This window comes from Caloenas nicobarica, chromosome 5 (genome assembly GCF_036013445.1).
Source record: "Caloenas nicobarica isolate bCalNic1 chromosome 5, bCalNic1.hap1, whole genome shotgun sequence".
NCBI lineage: Eukaryota > Metazoa > Chordata > Aves > Columbiformes > Columbidae > Caloenas > Caloenas nicobarica.
In genome coordinates, this window is record NC_088249.1 from 22,619,924 (window position 1) to 22,635,965 (window position 16,042).

The 16,042-nt window shown below is 40.6% G+C and overlaps 1 protein-coding gene across 11 annotated transcripts in view; it reads right to left on the reverse strand.

The window, feature by feature from the left end:
- NRXN3 (neurexin 3) overlaps window positions 1-16,042 on the reverse strand; it is a 984,867-nt gene that overhangs the window by 709,197 nt on the left and 259,628 nt on the right. For all 11 annotated transcript variants that reach the window (XM_065635027.1, XM_065635026.1, XM_065635029.1 and 8 more), the window contains 2 exons: window positions 8,847-9,285; window positions 3,501-3,884 (listed from right to left, as the gene is read on the reverse strand). In XM_065635027.1, coding sequence (XP_065491099.1) covers window positions 3,501-3,884; window positions 8,847-9,285 — 823 coding nt within the window. The remainder of the gene's footprint in view (window positions 1-3,500; window positions 3,885-8,846; window positions 9,286-16,042) is intronic.

Consider the following 16,042-nt stretch of genomic DNA (forward strand, 5'->3'; position numbering starts at 1 on the left):
GCAGGTCTTTGCCATGTCTTACCCCATTCCCTTCTACGCAATTTCAATTACCCCAAGGAGGGACTATATTACTCTTAGAAGTTGCCATACTTTAAGACCAAAACCACCTTTGCCTGCTTGTATTACTGCCAATTCTGAACGACCGATTAGAAACTGGAATTGTAAGAATGAGTTTGAGGCCTTGGCAGCGGCCCTCTGTTCTGTGCCTTATCACGCTGCAGCCATAGCACCTTTCTCCATCTGCACAGAAGTCCTTTGTGAGCAGATCACTGAAACTAAAGTCTATGTTGCATCTAGTGTAACTTGCTGAATATACAGAGGTGTTAATTCACTGACAGGACAACATCCTACAGGCTTTAGATATATGTGACATACTGAATACCACATATTTTTATTGTTTCAATAAAAGGAACCCAAACCTCTTTTCTAACTATGACACAATCAATTTCCTTTTCAAGTCCCTTTTAGATGTATAACAGTCCTTCATATGGCACATTTAAGAAATACAGCATTGTAAATGTAGAAATGCTATAACCAGGAAGTGGGAGATAGACTCTACTATCAGCAATAAATGAATCATCTGCTTCTCTCCCTGGAGTAGTACATACGTCTTTTGTATTTTCAGTACTTTAACTAAATGTTAAGTATGTGCTTTGCTTTGTGATAAAGAGTGATTTTCCTGGTAGCCAACAGGCATAGAAGATTCTTTATTCTAGGCTCCTCTACCTCTTAACCCTTTACCCTAAATCTTGGGCTGCAAACTCCTTCCAAGAGTTACACCCATCTCTTTTAACAGGACAGAAGTCCAACGACTGAATAAAATGAGACAGCCCTTCTCAGATAACAGTTGGCAGACTGGAGAAGTGGGTCAGTAGCTGTCTCTTATAAAAGAGCTAGCCTGCTCCTTCTTCATTCCTCCTCCCCTCCCAGTCCTGGGGATGCTCCCTAGTCATGATGCACAAGTACCACTGTGGCACAGCAGCATCTCTCACTTGAATTCCCTTCCCAGTTTCCATCTCCACTTTTCTCCTCAGGCCAGCTGAAGTCAGGACTTGCACTAATCCTTGGCTGTCTGACCATGAGAATGAAAAATATCGTTTCTAGCCTGAAATACTTTTGTTCATGGAGACTAAACCAGTGTGCACCACTGATATCAAGTAGTTGTATCAGAGCAGTATGAGGCTGCTGTGTAACACCACACTAAATGTTGTGGAGTCCAACACAGTTCAACCTGCACAACTTCTTTCATGTATTCGGTCCACAAACATTTATTCCCTGTGAGCTGCTTCTTGTGTTCCAGAGAACCTCAGGCAGGAAAGACATATTTTGCCAGATACTGGGCCTAAACCAGTAAGGGGTCTGTGGTTTGTAGTTACAGACAAAATGAGTTTCTCAGGCTCAGGACCTCTGCATACATCTTTTACATGGTCCTGAACTACACCATCATTGTTTTTTTAACCTTAAATATGCTCTGATTGTAACACATATTTATTAGGACCTCAGGTTCCCATCCTGGTAGACATGCATTAATACAGGCATCTATCTTACTTGTATTGGTGCTGCCTAGAGCATCACCAAGTTATGGATCTTAGGCCAGACTTAAGATTCATTTCCCCTAAATTGAAATGCTTATATGCTCTTAACTTGCTGATTTGTTTTCACTGATAATAAAAGGAGTAAAAAGCAACCCCATAGACATCTAAAGGTACGTGAGATTAATCCTTTATGTCATTGGTTAGCTTTGGATTCTCTTCTGAGAGCTAGGTCCCAAAGATGGACATGAAACAGAGTCCAGAAAGTCGTCAATCACAGAGCTGGTCACTCCTAATACTAAATAAACACCAAGGGCAAGCATAACTGCAATTTTGGGCGGGAACAATGTATTTATAGTAGCGCTTCTTTTTATCACGTCTCTCCAAAATCTAATCACACAACAATTGTCCAAAACAATTCCCAAGGCTGTGGTCAAGAAAATGTCTGATGTTTTCCAGAATATTCCACTCCAATGTAGTCTATAAGAGACAAGTACTGAGATGGTACTGGAATAGCCAATTTTGATGAATCTTACATTTTCACCCATGTCCTCACAGCATGGATGGTAGCGTTGATGCTTCATGTGTTTTAAGGACCACTGGCAATTAACTACTATTGCTGCCTAGGGCAGCATGCTACAAATTGCTGGCTGTGAGAAGCTTTATGAATGATGATAGATATTGTGCTGTAAAACATAAAAAACCCATCCTGTCTATAGGAAGAATTCTGGTCATTAACAAAAACTTCCCGCAAAGTAGAAAATCCTCTGGAGAGTGAATGAATTGCAAATCTCAAGTCTGTCTAATATTTTATGCACAGTTCTTAACTTTCACGTTCTGTCTCCTAACTGGTATGGTACTATGAACAATACTAAAAAATGGGGGGGGGAGGGCACTGAATGGGAAAAGTACCTTCTAAAATATTTATGGCAGAAGCTCAAAAATATCCAGATTTCCAATCCTAAAACACATGCTACAACCATCAGGCTGTAGTACCAAATAAAGTCATAGAAAGAAGAGGCAGAAATCCCTAGGACTCTGCTGATAGTTTGTAGTTAATTCTTGGGTGTACTGTGAGTGCAGTTCAGCCAGACTGTAGTGCTCATGGCCAAATATTAACTGAAGATTGATTTCAATACAAGAAAACACCCTTGAGGGAGTACTTTCTTTTCTAAGTGACCTTAGCCCCATCTTTTTTTTTTTTTGGTTTTGTTAATTACTCACCTACCTCATTCTGAGAGTAGCAAAAGGACAGCAAAAACTAATAGAACCATTTGGTATTTGAGAAATGTATAGCTCAAAGATCTTACATTAGCTAATTCCTTTCCATGTAGCCTAGAACATATATGTTTTGCATGCCTGTGCCAGCATTACTTGTGCTTCATATTTCCAATCAGCTGTCTTTAAATCACCAGTCAGAAAGAGTAAGAACAAGATGCAAAGAAATTCCCACTGTCTCCTACAGATTTGCCTTATCAGAGGTGAACTTGGACACATGTTGCTGTTAACACTATTTCATTAGTTGGCTTTACCCATAAGTACCCAAAGAAATCCTACCATGCAAAGAAGAGGCAGACTAGACAGCACTGGGATAAATAATTTGTCCCAAGCTAGTCCATACTTGGTACTGTTTCCAGTAATTTGCCTGAGACTTCTCATATGCAGCAGCATTTTCTACCTTAGAAGAGAAACTATACTCAGCCAGAGAAACTCTGGAACCTGAAGACAAGGACTTCAGAAGGCTTAGGGAGTGACATAGCAGATGAAAAAGGTAAGCTCATTAAGCGAAAGTGGAGAAGACTGGAAGGAAACCATAAGAGAAGAAAGTTTTACTAGTGTGGGGACTGGATCTTAGTATCGGGAAAGACCAACGAGGGTAGGGAAAGTGTCATAGAAACACCCTATTTTGTTCTAGTTCTCTTGCACACCTTCAGCTCTGTTTAAGTGAGGTCAGAAAACTCAGCTTACCTCGCTCACATGTTCTGCCCCAGTAGCCAGTGCCAGTACAGTCACAAATGAAGCGGTTCCAGCCGTCCTTGCAGACGGCGTTGTTCTTGCAGGGGTAGCTGTCGCACTGCTTGGTGCTGAGGCGGGAGCAGGAGGACTTGACTCCTGCTGCATTCTGCGCCTCTGCCAGCTGCCGGATGTTCTTGCTTCGTCCATCGATGAACAAGTCTCGGATACAGCCGACGTAGCCGTAGTTCAGCATTGCTGTCCAGAGCTCTGTGGGAAGGATGAGTCCTGCCCGGTTCTCAGGCAGCCCACCCAGGTACATGTCGCCTTCCAGATCTAGGATCTCGCTCTCCCCGCTAGCAGTGAATGGGGTGCGTCTGCTGTTCACTGATATTGTACCTAAATGAGGAGAATAAGGAGATATCAATCAACACTTTCACTTACGTCCTCAGTCTAGTTAATTTTTTTCCAATAACAGATTGAGGGTTAAGTTTTAGTGCAGGATAGTGAAGATTCTTCCCTGCCCAAATGCACTCTTAACAGAATCATTGTCTCCCACACAGCTCCCCCTCCTCTACAACCACAGGCCATCAGTGCTTCCATTAAGTGACTAGATCATCATGTGTCTGTATCCCAACTTGCACTGTAACATCACAAGCATAACAATACAATAGCTAAATAATAATAAGTAAAAACTTAGCATTATTTAATGGTATTCATCCAGCAAAGCAAAGACTTACTGAGAACATACAGGAGTTTGATGGTATCAGGACTGAAGAGGAAAAAGATAAGTTTAAGAGAATTAATTCACACTACATAGCTCGTACAGAAAACACTTAATCAGTACCTCCAAAGCTGGACTTGGATGATGGAACTAAATAGTCCCTCATCAGGTTTGTAGATTACATCAAATTGAGGAGAATGGCTGATGCATTGGAGGAAGTACAGCGTCACCATTCAAAGAAACCTTTACAAAGTGAAGCAAAGGACCGATAGAATAACCTCGTGTGTACGTACAGGCTGCAGACCAACTAGGCTAAGAAGTAACTCCGCAGAAAAGGACCTGGCAATATGGTAGACAACAATCTGAACATGAGTCAGCAGTGGGCACTCACAGCAACCAGAGACAGTGATGATGGTTGCAGCAAGGAGAATGCCAACTCTATAGAAAGGAACATTTTTCACTATGAAGGTGGTCAAACATAGGAACAGGAAACTCAGACAAGTTGTGGAATCACCATCTTTGAAACTATTCAAAACAAAACTGGACACAGCCCTGAAGAAAATATGAATTTTAGCAGAATTTGGACTAGAAAACTCCAGAGGTCTCTTGTAAAAGAACTATTGTATGGTTCTACAAAGAAAGTTAAGTATTAGGACTTCCATTTTACAAATAGGAAAACTGAGATAAAAATACAGGTTATCTCTGAACAGCAGTTGTTATTAAAACTGTTATTAGTAGCTTCCACATGCTCCAAGCAAGACGTAGGCACACTGAACTGAGGCTATCCCTATATATTTCAAGAAATTACCTGAGTACATAAAATAATCAGAACATATAATGCAGAAATATAATCAGAACACATGAAATGGATGCAGAGAAGGAAAGTGACTCTTCAGAAGAGCATTCAGCAGCTTTCATGATGCGGACATCTACCCACCAGATGTTCAGCTAAAAATCAGCAAGTCACTGTCCCTAGCTATAAATCATTGCATCCAATTGCCATGTCATTAAGATAGTCTGTCCTCAGTGACAGCTACCCAAGCTTTAAGATTAATTCCACATCACTGCATTTTTATCATACATTCCTACGATAAGCTGGGATAGTTTAGTTAATAGAGTTAACTCTATTTTGTGTCTCTGTGAGAAAGCACAGGCATGTACACATGCTCTTTTTTCAGTTGTAATAGGTGTCTTCTTAGAGAACAGCATGTAGGACACAGAGACAAGGTATTTCATGTGTGCGCTGTTCAGTAACGATTTAGGAATAATGTCAGAGGCAGCAGAGTGCCAAAAGCAAGAGGCATTACAAATTAAAGGCTCAAAGAGAATCAGGGTTATTTGATGAATCATTTTGTAAAAACCAGCTGCAGCACTGCAGATGTTTTCCCTTTTACAAAGTAAGAAAAGAGAAAATGTGACAGCACACCTACAGTTGTAAATGGCAGTGTGTCATGGAGCCACAGGATCACAGTCTCCCTTCCAGCATCTCCACTGCTACTCTTCAAAAGCAGTATGTGCACTACATATTGCTCAAAAGACTAGAAAAAAACAAAATACTGGAGGGCTAAGCTCCAGACAGCTGCTACTATGGAGAAAACAAACATCACCTGCAAAAGCCACAAAGGTAAAGAAACTCCTCAAAAGAGAAGAAATACTGGATACCAAGGAGTATAAAGCCTGGAGAAAGACCATGAGACAACACAGTGGGCTAGACAGCAGCATAAGCTTTCTGTTCGTGTTTTGTACTCTGCAACTATTCCTGTAAGGAAATGGTACTAGCTCAGATGTGCAGCATTTTAAAATCAAGCTGCTGAGATGAGGAAGTTCTGAGTTATCCCAATGAAGGAGCAGCCACATGAGGTTAGTGTTTGTTTTTTGGGATTTTTCTGTTGTTTTGTTTGTTTTTTTGCTTTCCCCCTAAATTCCATGTTTGCAATGATGTTTAGGTATACCAAATCCCATCTTGAGAAGCCAGGAGCATCTAAGCATCTCCTTTCCGATCCTTTAGGTACTTCATGCAGGGTTAAAGAACAGACCAAAAATCCCCAGTTACTGAGGGTAGAGCTGCAACGCAGAACAGGGCAGTGATGCAACCCCAGACCAGACCTTCTGCTAAGATTTTTTTAGTGTCTGAATGGGTGGGACAGCATGTGTGCTTTGTAGCCGATGACCACCTGAAAACATTTTCTTGTGTAATGTTCTCAGCGTTCCTCAGCTAGAAACTGTGACAGGTTTTGTGGACACTTCGTAGGGGCTTTCTCTAAAGACACGAATGTTACAGGACAGTAGGTGTCCACGTCCACACTATCAGCTTCTGTCAGAGCACAGAGAGAAACAGCTTTTATTGCTCCAGCAGCCAACACAGACCAAAGCAGACACAAACCCTAAGGGGACAAGAGGTGCCAGAGGTTATTTGAGCTTGACTGCCATGCTTCCCACCGTTTGCGCTCCCGCCTTAGTACCTTGCAGTAGTGAATATCTGGATTTTTAGGCTATTTTACTAAGCTCAGCAGAGCCTGAATTTTGGGAAGAAAAAGGGGAGAGATGAAACCTAATGAAGGCTTGGCTGCTCTAGTAATGGGAATTAGAACCTTTAGATCAGTAGCTCGTTAAACTCAAAAGGCTATATTGTGGTCTACGTTAAGTAGATTCATTATTTCAGTTTCGTTTCAAGGTGACAGACATCCACATTAAAAAAAAAAAAAGTCTTCAAGGTGTATCCGTTCTCTGGTTTGCACATGGGAGAAAAGCCAAGGACTAAACAAGAAGGAATCCTGAACTTTCTTCTCACACCTACCAAAATACCACTGGATGAGATTGGTTTATGCTTGCTAAAGGCATATTGTGAAGAAATCAATGCCAGAATCCTGGTTATCTGGGGAGACATCAATCAATAGGACCATTAACCCAGTACTTGTCATCAGCAGAAAATAAAAGAAAGATGGAAAGACAGAAGAATACAAGGATGTACAAAACTGTTCATTCTTGTTGAGCAAAATACTTTTAATTCAAAATCTGTTATCTCTAATCAGTGCACGGGCCATCACGTGCCTCCCTGCCGAGCAACAAACATGTCAGTCCTACAGTCTCATCTACCAAGCAGCAATGCCGTCTGTCACACCCTTCAAGTTCAAACGAATGTGTCCCCCTCCTCCTGGGTTTTTACAAACTTTCTTAGCAAAGCGCTTAGTGCCATTTGTGTTTCTCCTCCTTCTGCAGCTGCCTCTCCAGGCACCAGACAGTCCCCAAGTGAGCAAGCAAAACTGAAGGCAGCACTGAATGCAACTAATTGAGTTTATCCTTGGAAGTTAATTAAATTTTAGCAATTCTAAAGAAATCAAAGCTCCATTTATTTATTTATGGCTTCCTTTATAAAATGTTATAAAATCGATGTCTTTAGGAGATAGCAATATATAACCACACATATTAAGCCCTAGTAGAGCACCATGCCAGACACAAAGAAACTCCTTACTCAAAGAAAAAACTAGCTGCAGGCAAAGGCCTGTTCAAACAGCTAGGCTTTGTGTGGTATCTAAAAGTCAGCTCTTTTGAAAACTCAAGGGAAGCAAATTCTAGTGCTGCATTCTCTCTACCAAGGGCATTCTGCAACTGGAAACGTAACATTAGGGACCTAATGCTATCATCTGGAGATCATCAGACAAATCCCAAATCCACTTGCAAATGTGAGCAAAATTCCCTTTGAAGGGACACGTGGTCAGGCTTTGAGATCCCAACAGCTCAGGAAGAATTCAAGTATAATTGTTCACATATTCTCAAGATGAAGCTACGGTATTTGATTATTTTGCTTCCTTCCACAATATCAGAGTGCATCATGAGTATGTTTACCTTAATATTCAGCACTAGAAACAAACAAAATACCTCTTGGTAATTGTGTGGTAGATATATTATTAGAAATAAACTAAAACATTTTTGAAAATGAGAAGCTGCGAGGAAAAAAGAACATTCACTGAATGCTTACTGAGATATTTAGACTAGAATTTGGCATCCAAGTGAGAGTAAAAAAATCAAACTGAAAACTGCAAGATGCTAAAGGAAACAGAAAGGGATGAAAGTATTGATTTGTCACCATAATTTTGTCACTGGTTGTACCAATTAATTTTCTTTTCCTCATGACAAGATCCAAAACCCCTGTTCTTTATAAAGACACAAGATCCAGGAGAAAACAATAATATTAGGTCACAAAAATAAGTCCTCATTCAGTTTCTACTAAATTCCTTTTCGAACAGAAACCCAAAGTAGATCAGTGAGAATTTCTCAAACTAAGAATGAAATAATAATGGTTCTGAAAGATCTTAAACATTACAGCATGGCCTAAAAAGTTATCACTATAATCATGTATGCAATTGCAAAGATAGGTCCCAATACCTGAAGATTGTGAATAAAATGTTAATAGAGCGCCTCTGCAATGTGTTTTCAGAAGTTCACACTACACACATTTAATGAAAACCTAGCCATTTATACCTTTGCTTTGCTGGATAAATATAACTGGAGTAACACTACGTTTTTCTAAGAAGGTGACTCATATATACCAGGTTTCGAAGGTTCTGAAAACCAATACACAACCCCAGTTCTATAGCTGAATGACGAATCTACTCAAGAAAAAGTTGTCGCTCTACCTGATCTTCCATCTCGTTGAATGTCCACATGATACCACTCTCCATCATTGGCTTTCTTCTGGGTGGCCTTGACTTTAATGGTCCCAGAGCCCATGTCCAGCAGCAAGTAGAGGTTCCCATCTAGAAGCTCAACTGCAAAGAAGTCTACCTTTGTATTTTTCTGGCTCCTGACATCTTTCCTCTCTTGAGGCTTGCCGTGAGTGAAAAGGATCAGTCCATTGGGTTCAGTGGTTCGGAAATCAAATGAGATGGAGCCCATCCTTTTGGTATTCCATTTAGGCAGACTAATATAAGCCTCAGGTGTCTCAAAGCTGATGGGATCCAGTGTAGCCACATTCTCACACACAAATTTAACTTCCCCATAGATCTTCATCTTAGTATCACCAATCCGTGCCAAGCGAGACAGCTCCAGACGAATGTCGTTATTCTTATAAACAACCTGCCAGACACAAGGAAAAATATCATACATCAATCCTGCATACAGTACAAATACCCCAATTACTTTCAGTCATGGGAGATAAACTTCTCCCAAAAGGCAGTGGAGAGCAAAACGAAGACTATGCAATAGTCTGACATGATTACAGAGAGAGAGAGCAGAACCAGGAGTGTGTGTAGAAATGACAGCAACGGGTACTTTGCAATGACTATAGATCAGATAAAGCAGGCAGAAGAGAACATTTAACTGAAGGACAGTGAGAACAATTAAATCTACCACAGGCCCACTCTGCTGTAAAAACTTTTGTACATAAAATACAGTGTGTGGCTGGTATCATGCTGTTGTATTTACATAAATCCCATACGAAATACATAACAAAGTATAACCTCCATGTCCATCTCTGCTTGCCACAGCAGGGAACTCTGTACCACCACTGTCATTTCTCTATTATTCCTATAAACCCACTTAACTAGTAGGAGGGAGATGCAAAAAAACTGTAAGTAAATTGCTGTGAACACTTGGTGATTGCCCTGTAGCTCCTAAAGAGCTACAAAAAACAAAACAAAAAAGAGAAAAAACAAACAAACAAAACAACACCACCACCACAACAAAACAAAAAAAAATTTTAAAAGCTCACCAAGACTTAAAATTTCTCTGATCAAAAGATCTTGGAACACTCCGGGCACAAACTGGCTATGGAGGTATCTGCATAGCTTACCCTTGCTTCAAAAAACTTAAGCTCTCTCTGTTAACATACAGAAGTCTGTATTCAGTGCATGGGCTCTTATCCTCACCAGGTTAAGGACCAGAACCCTGGACTCCATGTGGCACTACATGGATAGAAATTAGCAAAGAGAAGAGTCCCAAACAAGTGAGCAAACCTGAGCATGCCTGGCTTGCTCAGGAGTCCAGACTTCCTGCCTTTCTCTTTCTCACAAGTACAGAATTAATTCCTTGCGAAGAGACTCCTCTTTGCCCAATGACATCCTGACAGAGGCAGGGACTGGAGAAGGTACAGAGCTGAAAAACTTGTAACCTGTACTTTTTCTCAACCACCTTCTTCACTTCCTGAACCCAGAATTGACACATATAGTCAGCAAAAGCATTTCTGCAACTAGCACTATTTTGATTGAATTCATGTTCTGTGACACTATTGAAGACACCGATTTCTTCTGAGTTATCATTTTTAAATACTTTGTGTCTATTCCATATAACATACACACACAGGCAAATTTGATTTCTGCTTTCAAAATGCTTGCAGGATGAGTTGCCAGCAATTCACTATGAAAAGAGAATGGAAAGGAGATATGCATTGCTAACTCTACAAATAGGACAGGAAAGTCATAGAAGTGAATCTGAAGTAAATATTAAAAGGCAAATGAAGAGAATGAGGGATAAGCTTCTAAAGCAGGTGACCTCAGGATGAAAAATAAATGAAACCACAATTCAACACATTTGTAGCAAGCGAAGAATTCCCAGGTTTTGCTAAGCATTGAAGGAGAATTTCCCCAGTGCAGCCAGCACAGCATCAGATCTTCCTGTTGCAAACGGAAAACACCCTACATCAGAGTGAAAGATAATCCAACTGTTGATTCCCATTTAGAGCCGTGGCACAAAGCTGTAGTTCCTCCCAGCAGAGGACAGTATTGACCCACAATAGCTTGTTTTGCTCCACTTCCCAATAAAGCTCTCTGCCCTCGCACAGACTTCAAAAACGCCAAGTCTATTAATATCTGCAACAGGAATAAAATATATTTTCAGTTTGTAGGACTGTAGTAGTTTCATTCTACGGATTAACCGTGTGAAATGCTCTCACTAGACAGACCATACATCTCCTTCCAGTGACTCAGCAGGGCTGTGCATTGCAGCCTCCCCCTCTTGCCAGACAGACAGTGGGGTGGAGGGACCTCCGCCAGACAGCAGAGCTGAGCCACAGCTACATCAGCATCCAGAAAAGGCCCACGTAAGGAGCGTGAGATGAACATGTTCTCCAAGCACGTGTCCTCTGTGCAGCTATCCAGACTGCCCAGGACTTCTGCACGTACTTCGTGTCTGCAGCAATTCCAGTGCTTTCCACAAACACTGCTTCTGAGCACTGCATGCAGTCCCACCTCTGCATCTACAGGAAACAGAGGAGCCAAAGGTGTAGAGAAAAATAAATGGAACAATTAAGAGGGTGGAGCAGGAGGCTTTATGAGAATAGCTTGAAAAGGCCAGGGCTCTTGTGTTTGGAGAGGACTGAGAAAGAATACAATTGAAGTTTACAGAAGATGGTGGAGAAGGTGAATGTAGAACTGCTCTTTGCCAAATCCAGCAATAGTAGAACCAGGCGCACTCATTGAAACTTATAGGATACCAGTTTAAAATAGATTTTTACAAGTACTTATTTACACGGAGGGTAGTGAACTTCTAGAATTTGCTGCCAAATGGACAGCAGGTCCACAAATTGATATTAAAGGGAAAAGGAAGGGAAAGGCCCAACAATCCTAATCCAATAGCAGTGGAATCTTTGGGAATATAAGGAGAATGCACCACTGATAGTTGCCATGCTCACATTCTCTCTAAACAGCACTTGCAACTACCACTTTTGGAGGCAGAATATGGGGTAAACAGATTAAATGTTTTTCAGGCTTTTCTCGTGTTCTTAATGAATCTATGTATATAGTAGGTTGAGCACAGTCTACTCTTCATCCCACTACAGGGATAGCCTGTGAAAAAGGTGGTAGCAAGGTGAGTGTCACTCTCTTCTCTCAAATATCAACCAACAGGGCAAGAGGAAATGGCTTCAAGTTATACCAGGGGCAGTTTAGATCAGATATTAGGAAAAAATTATTCACCAAAAGGGTTGTCAAGCATTGGAACAGTCTGCCCAGGGCACTGGTTGAGTCAGCATTCCTGGAGGTATTTAAAAGATGTGTACGTGTGGCACTTAGGGACATGGTTTAGTGGTGGACTTGCCAATATTAGGTTTATGGTTTGACTGTATGATCTTAAAGGTCTTTTCCAACCTAAATGATTCTATGATTCTATAATTGGAAATTCATTCCTGTGGGCAGAGTCCTTCTAATAGAACTTACTTATGGGACTCTGACTGGTACAACTTTGGTGCAACTCTGCATTTTCGGTTGCACTTCAGTATGGAGTTGCTTTGGTAGGCAAGAAAATGCCAGGCCTGCATGAACTGGGACTTCAGTGATCCTAACATAGAACTGCCCTTATAGGATCCAACCAACAGCTGCCCAAACCAGCTCTTGTCTAAACTGTATCATAAAAATCTTGACCCAGCCGCTCCAGAGAAGCAGAAAGGTAGCAGAATACTCTACATATGATCAATGGCTGGTGCTTGGTTGTATGTAGCTATGATTCTATGACCTGCTTTCAGCTACCTTTGCAGATTATTGGTAGAAGGAATACAACTGCATACACAGAAGTAGCTTCCAGCTCTCAGCTGAGCCACATACGGGTTATACCTCCCCTTTTCACATATTTGATAACTTGACTAACAATTCCCATTTCTTCTGGGGAAACACAGATGGGTTTTATTTACGATTTGTTGCAGACTGCCTTATATTTCAGCAGTCATACCAGGACCACAGCTGAAGAATCCTTGAGACAGAAGACTTTCAAAGGATCTAGAGAAAATTACATGGAGTTAGTTGTAAACCAGAAAGTCACTAACAATGGTGGATCTGAGAGCAAGTTTGGAATAAAGGACCAACAAAGCAAGAACAAAGGAAGATTTGGGGAAGAAAGGAGAAAGAGTGTTTAATAGATACAAGAGTTACAATCTGAATCTCTGTTATTGAAATGTTTGTTGCTCTACATTATTTAAAAAAAAAAAAAAAAAAAAACCACAAAAAAACCCCAAAAAACTCCAAACCCAGAAACTAGCTTGAGAAATTTAAAAAACACCTGTGTTGAAGGAGAAAGCGCAAGCTTGTTCACATAACAGACTTTAGGTATTGACAGCCACATTTGGACATCAAGATCTTGATATATAATCAGGTACACCAGAACACTCAGCACTATAAACAAAAGGATAAAAATAATCCTTAGGTGTAAAACCTGGTCAATCCTTAGCAGAAATAGAGAGACAGCAGCATCTCTGGCTTGAGCATGAAACACTGCCTTATAGCTTCTGATATCCACAGTTCAATTGTTAAACCAAAGCTTCAAGAATGAGAAAAGGGAAGATAACTAAAGGACTGGAATGCATGTCCCATAGAGAAAAACATTCAAGTTCATCTGTTTAATAGGTAGAGGTTAAAGGGTGGTTCGATTACAATCTATGAGTACCTGAGCAGAAAATGGAATTCGGCAATAGAGGGCCCTTCAATCCGTATGACAAAGGAATAATGGGATCCAAGGGCAAGAAATTGAAGTCGGAGAAATTCACATTTTAAAATATTATTACTTATTTTTACATGTGGGTAATTTGCTACAGGTTATAGTGTGTTCTCTGCTACTGGCAAACTTTAAATTAAAATAGGATCTTGTTTTCTCTAAAAGACATAGTAAGACAGGAATTAATTATATAGCAAATCAGTCTAGATTATCATAATGGCTCTTTCTGGCCTCATAACCTATGAATCTTCGTGTTTTCATCATATCAACAGATGCTTCAGTGCAGTTTTCCAGCATAGATGAAACACATCCTTCCCAAATGTTAAAACTGCCTGGTAAAGAAGATGCTTGTGTCAATTCCAGTCTGACTTGCCACCAGTGCTTTCACTGAGCCTTTATCATATGTTTGTGATTCTGCCTTGCAGCCTACGATTAAAAAGGAAAGCAAATAAAAAGCCTAGGATGAGCAACTGGATTCTATAGTTCTAAATATATGAGCTTCAAGAACTAGTTTCTTAGGGAGGTCACACGCTGCAAGCCAGAGAAGGAGCGTTTTCACAGAGAATGCTGTCTGCCAGCAGTATAACTTATCATTTGCATAACATTTCCTACCTCGTATTCTCATTTTACCAGAAATCTCTGAACTTGAGTGCTTTTCAGGATATATCAAAATACTGTTTGAAACCCACACCTCTTCAACTCCAAATGAGGCCAAGATTGACTCAGCTGTTCTTCACTAGGCCACAGCCTTCTAGAGCTGCTCTAGGACATGGCTTCCATAACAACATACAAGCACAACAATAAAAGCAGTGGCCATGATTTTGTCCATTTTTATCAGATGGCTTTCTGAACAAAGCCAATCTTGCCTGTTTAAACAGAGACCAGCTTGATTTTATTCTGTGTCTGATATCTCTATCAGAGAGGGTCAAGATGCCTAAGAGAGTCAAGGAAATTATTCTTGGGGAGGAACACACATATCTATTTTGCAACTACCCCTGGAAGGATGGTACCAAAGAGAAAGGAGAAGAAAATGACTAGCAAAAGCTATGCACAGAGCATTTGAAAAGTAGCTTCCATGCTTCTGTCTTGGTGACAACTTCTAATCTTAATATCACTTTATATTCTAAAAAAGAAACTAGAAAAATGACAAAAGTGTTTTTTCCTTTTCCATGAGGACTGCTTCTGAATACACTTTAACAGAGGAATATTTTGACTGTTCAGTCTGCCTTTGTTTAATGAACTGGAGCAGTATAAATGCATGGTCAGGGATGGGATAGTCCAGATACACACAGTCACTGGTAATCGGCAGTAGAGTTCCATGGCATCTGAGACATTTGGAGGGATAAAAAGATAGACAGTAAGTTAGGTTTCCTTTAAATCTGCTGAGAAATAAGAGTTTGTTTTAAGCTGAGCTAAACTAAACCAGCAATCTAGTTTGGAGGTTTCTTAAAAATGGCAACTTTGCAGTTCTGAAGCATTCAAGGAATTTCTGCAGCTAAACTTAAGAAGCTTTTGCTCATGGGTTAATGAGAGCTTTAATCAGATGGCTTTTCACAATGATGGAAAGCATCTCTCTGCAAGCAAGTAAAGATGCAGATAGAGAGGGAACAACAAAAGTGAGAAAAAATGATGTGCTAGACTTAGCCAGTAGCCAATACAAAAATTCCTCTCCAAGTTGGTGCTATTAAGCAGGAAACATGTTTTTTGGTGCAGGCTAATCACAGGCATGCTACAAAGGGTGGGTGGCCGGGGGGGAAGCCATTGAGAGCCTGGCAAATTAAAGATGACCATCATGAACTATCACGAAAAAGGGCAATAACCTGAAGACTGCGTAAGTTTAGGAAACTAGAAAGAGCACCCAAGAAGTTCAGGCAAGTTCACCTACTGCATCCTGTGTTTCACTGGTTGCTTTCCATCAGCTTCCCATATCACTTCTCAGGATAGCTAATGCCAGATACTCGGCCTAGAGCCTTTCTAACACTACCTTAAAGGCACCTGCTCAACCAAGACAGGTCCCTGCAGCTTAATAAATGACAGTTTATCAGCTAGCTTAGCAGAACTGTGTTTTTCTAGTTTGCCCCTACCAGCATGTAGAAACAAACACACCAGCTAACAATGCTTTGCTTTGTGTCTGGGACAGACTATGTGTGCAGCAATCCAAGGCTTCAGTGACAGGTAACTAAAGCTGCTATGCTTATTTAAAGAACTGTATGTGGACTGTGCATACCTGGCCTAAACATCTTTGATGGTTCACTGGGATTACAACTGTGTTCGGGTATTTACATAAACGTAATCACCATTTACCACACTGAAGGAGTTAATTTACCTGTCATGAAAAACAATACATTGAACATTAACGACAAGTAACTGAAACCAAACAAATAAGATTCAAATATGATTTGTGCTATGTTGGCTG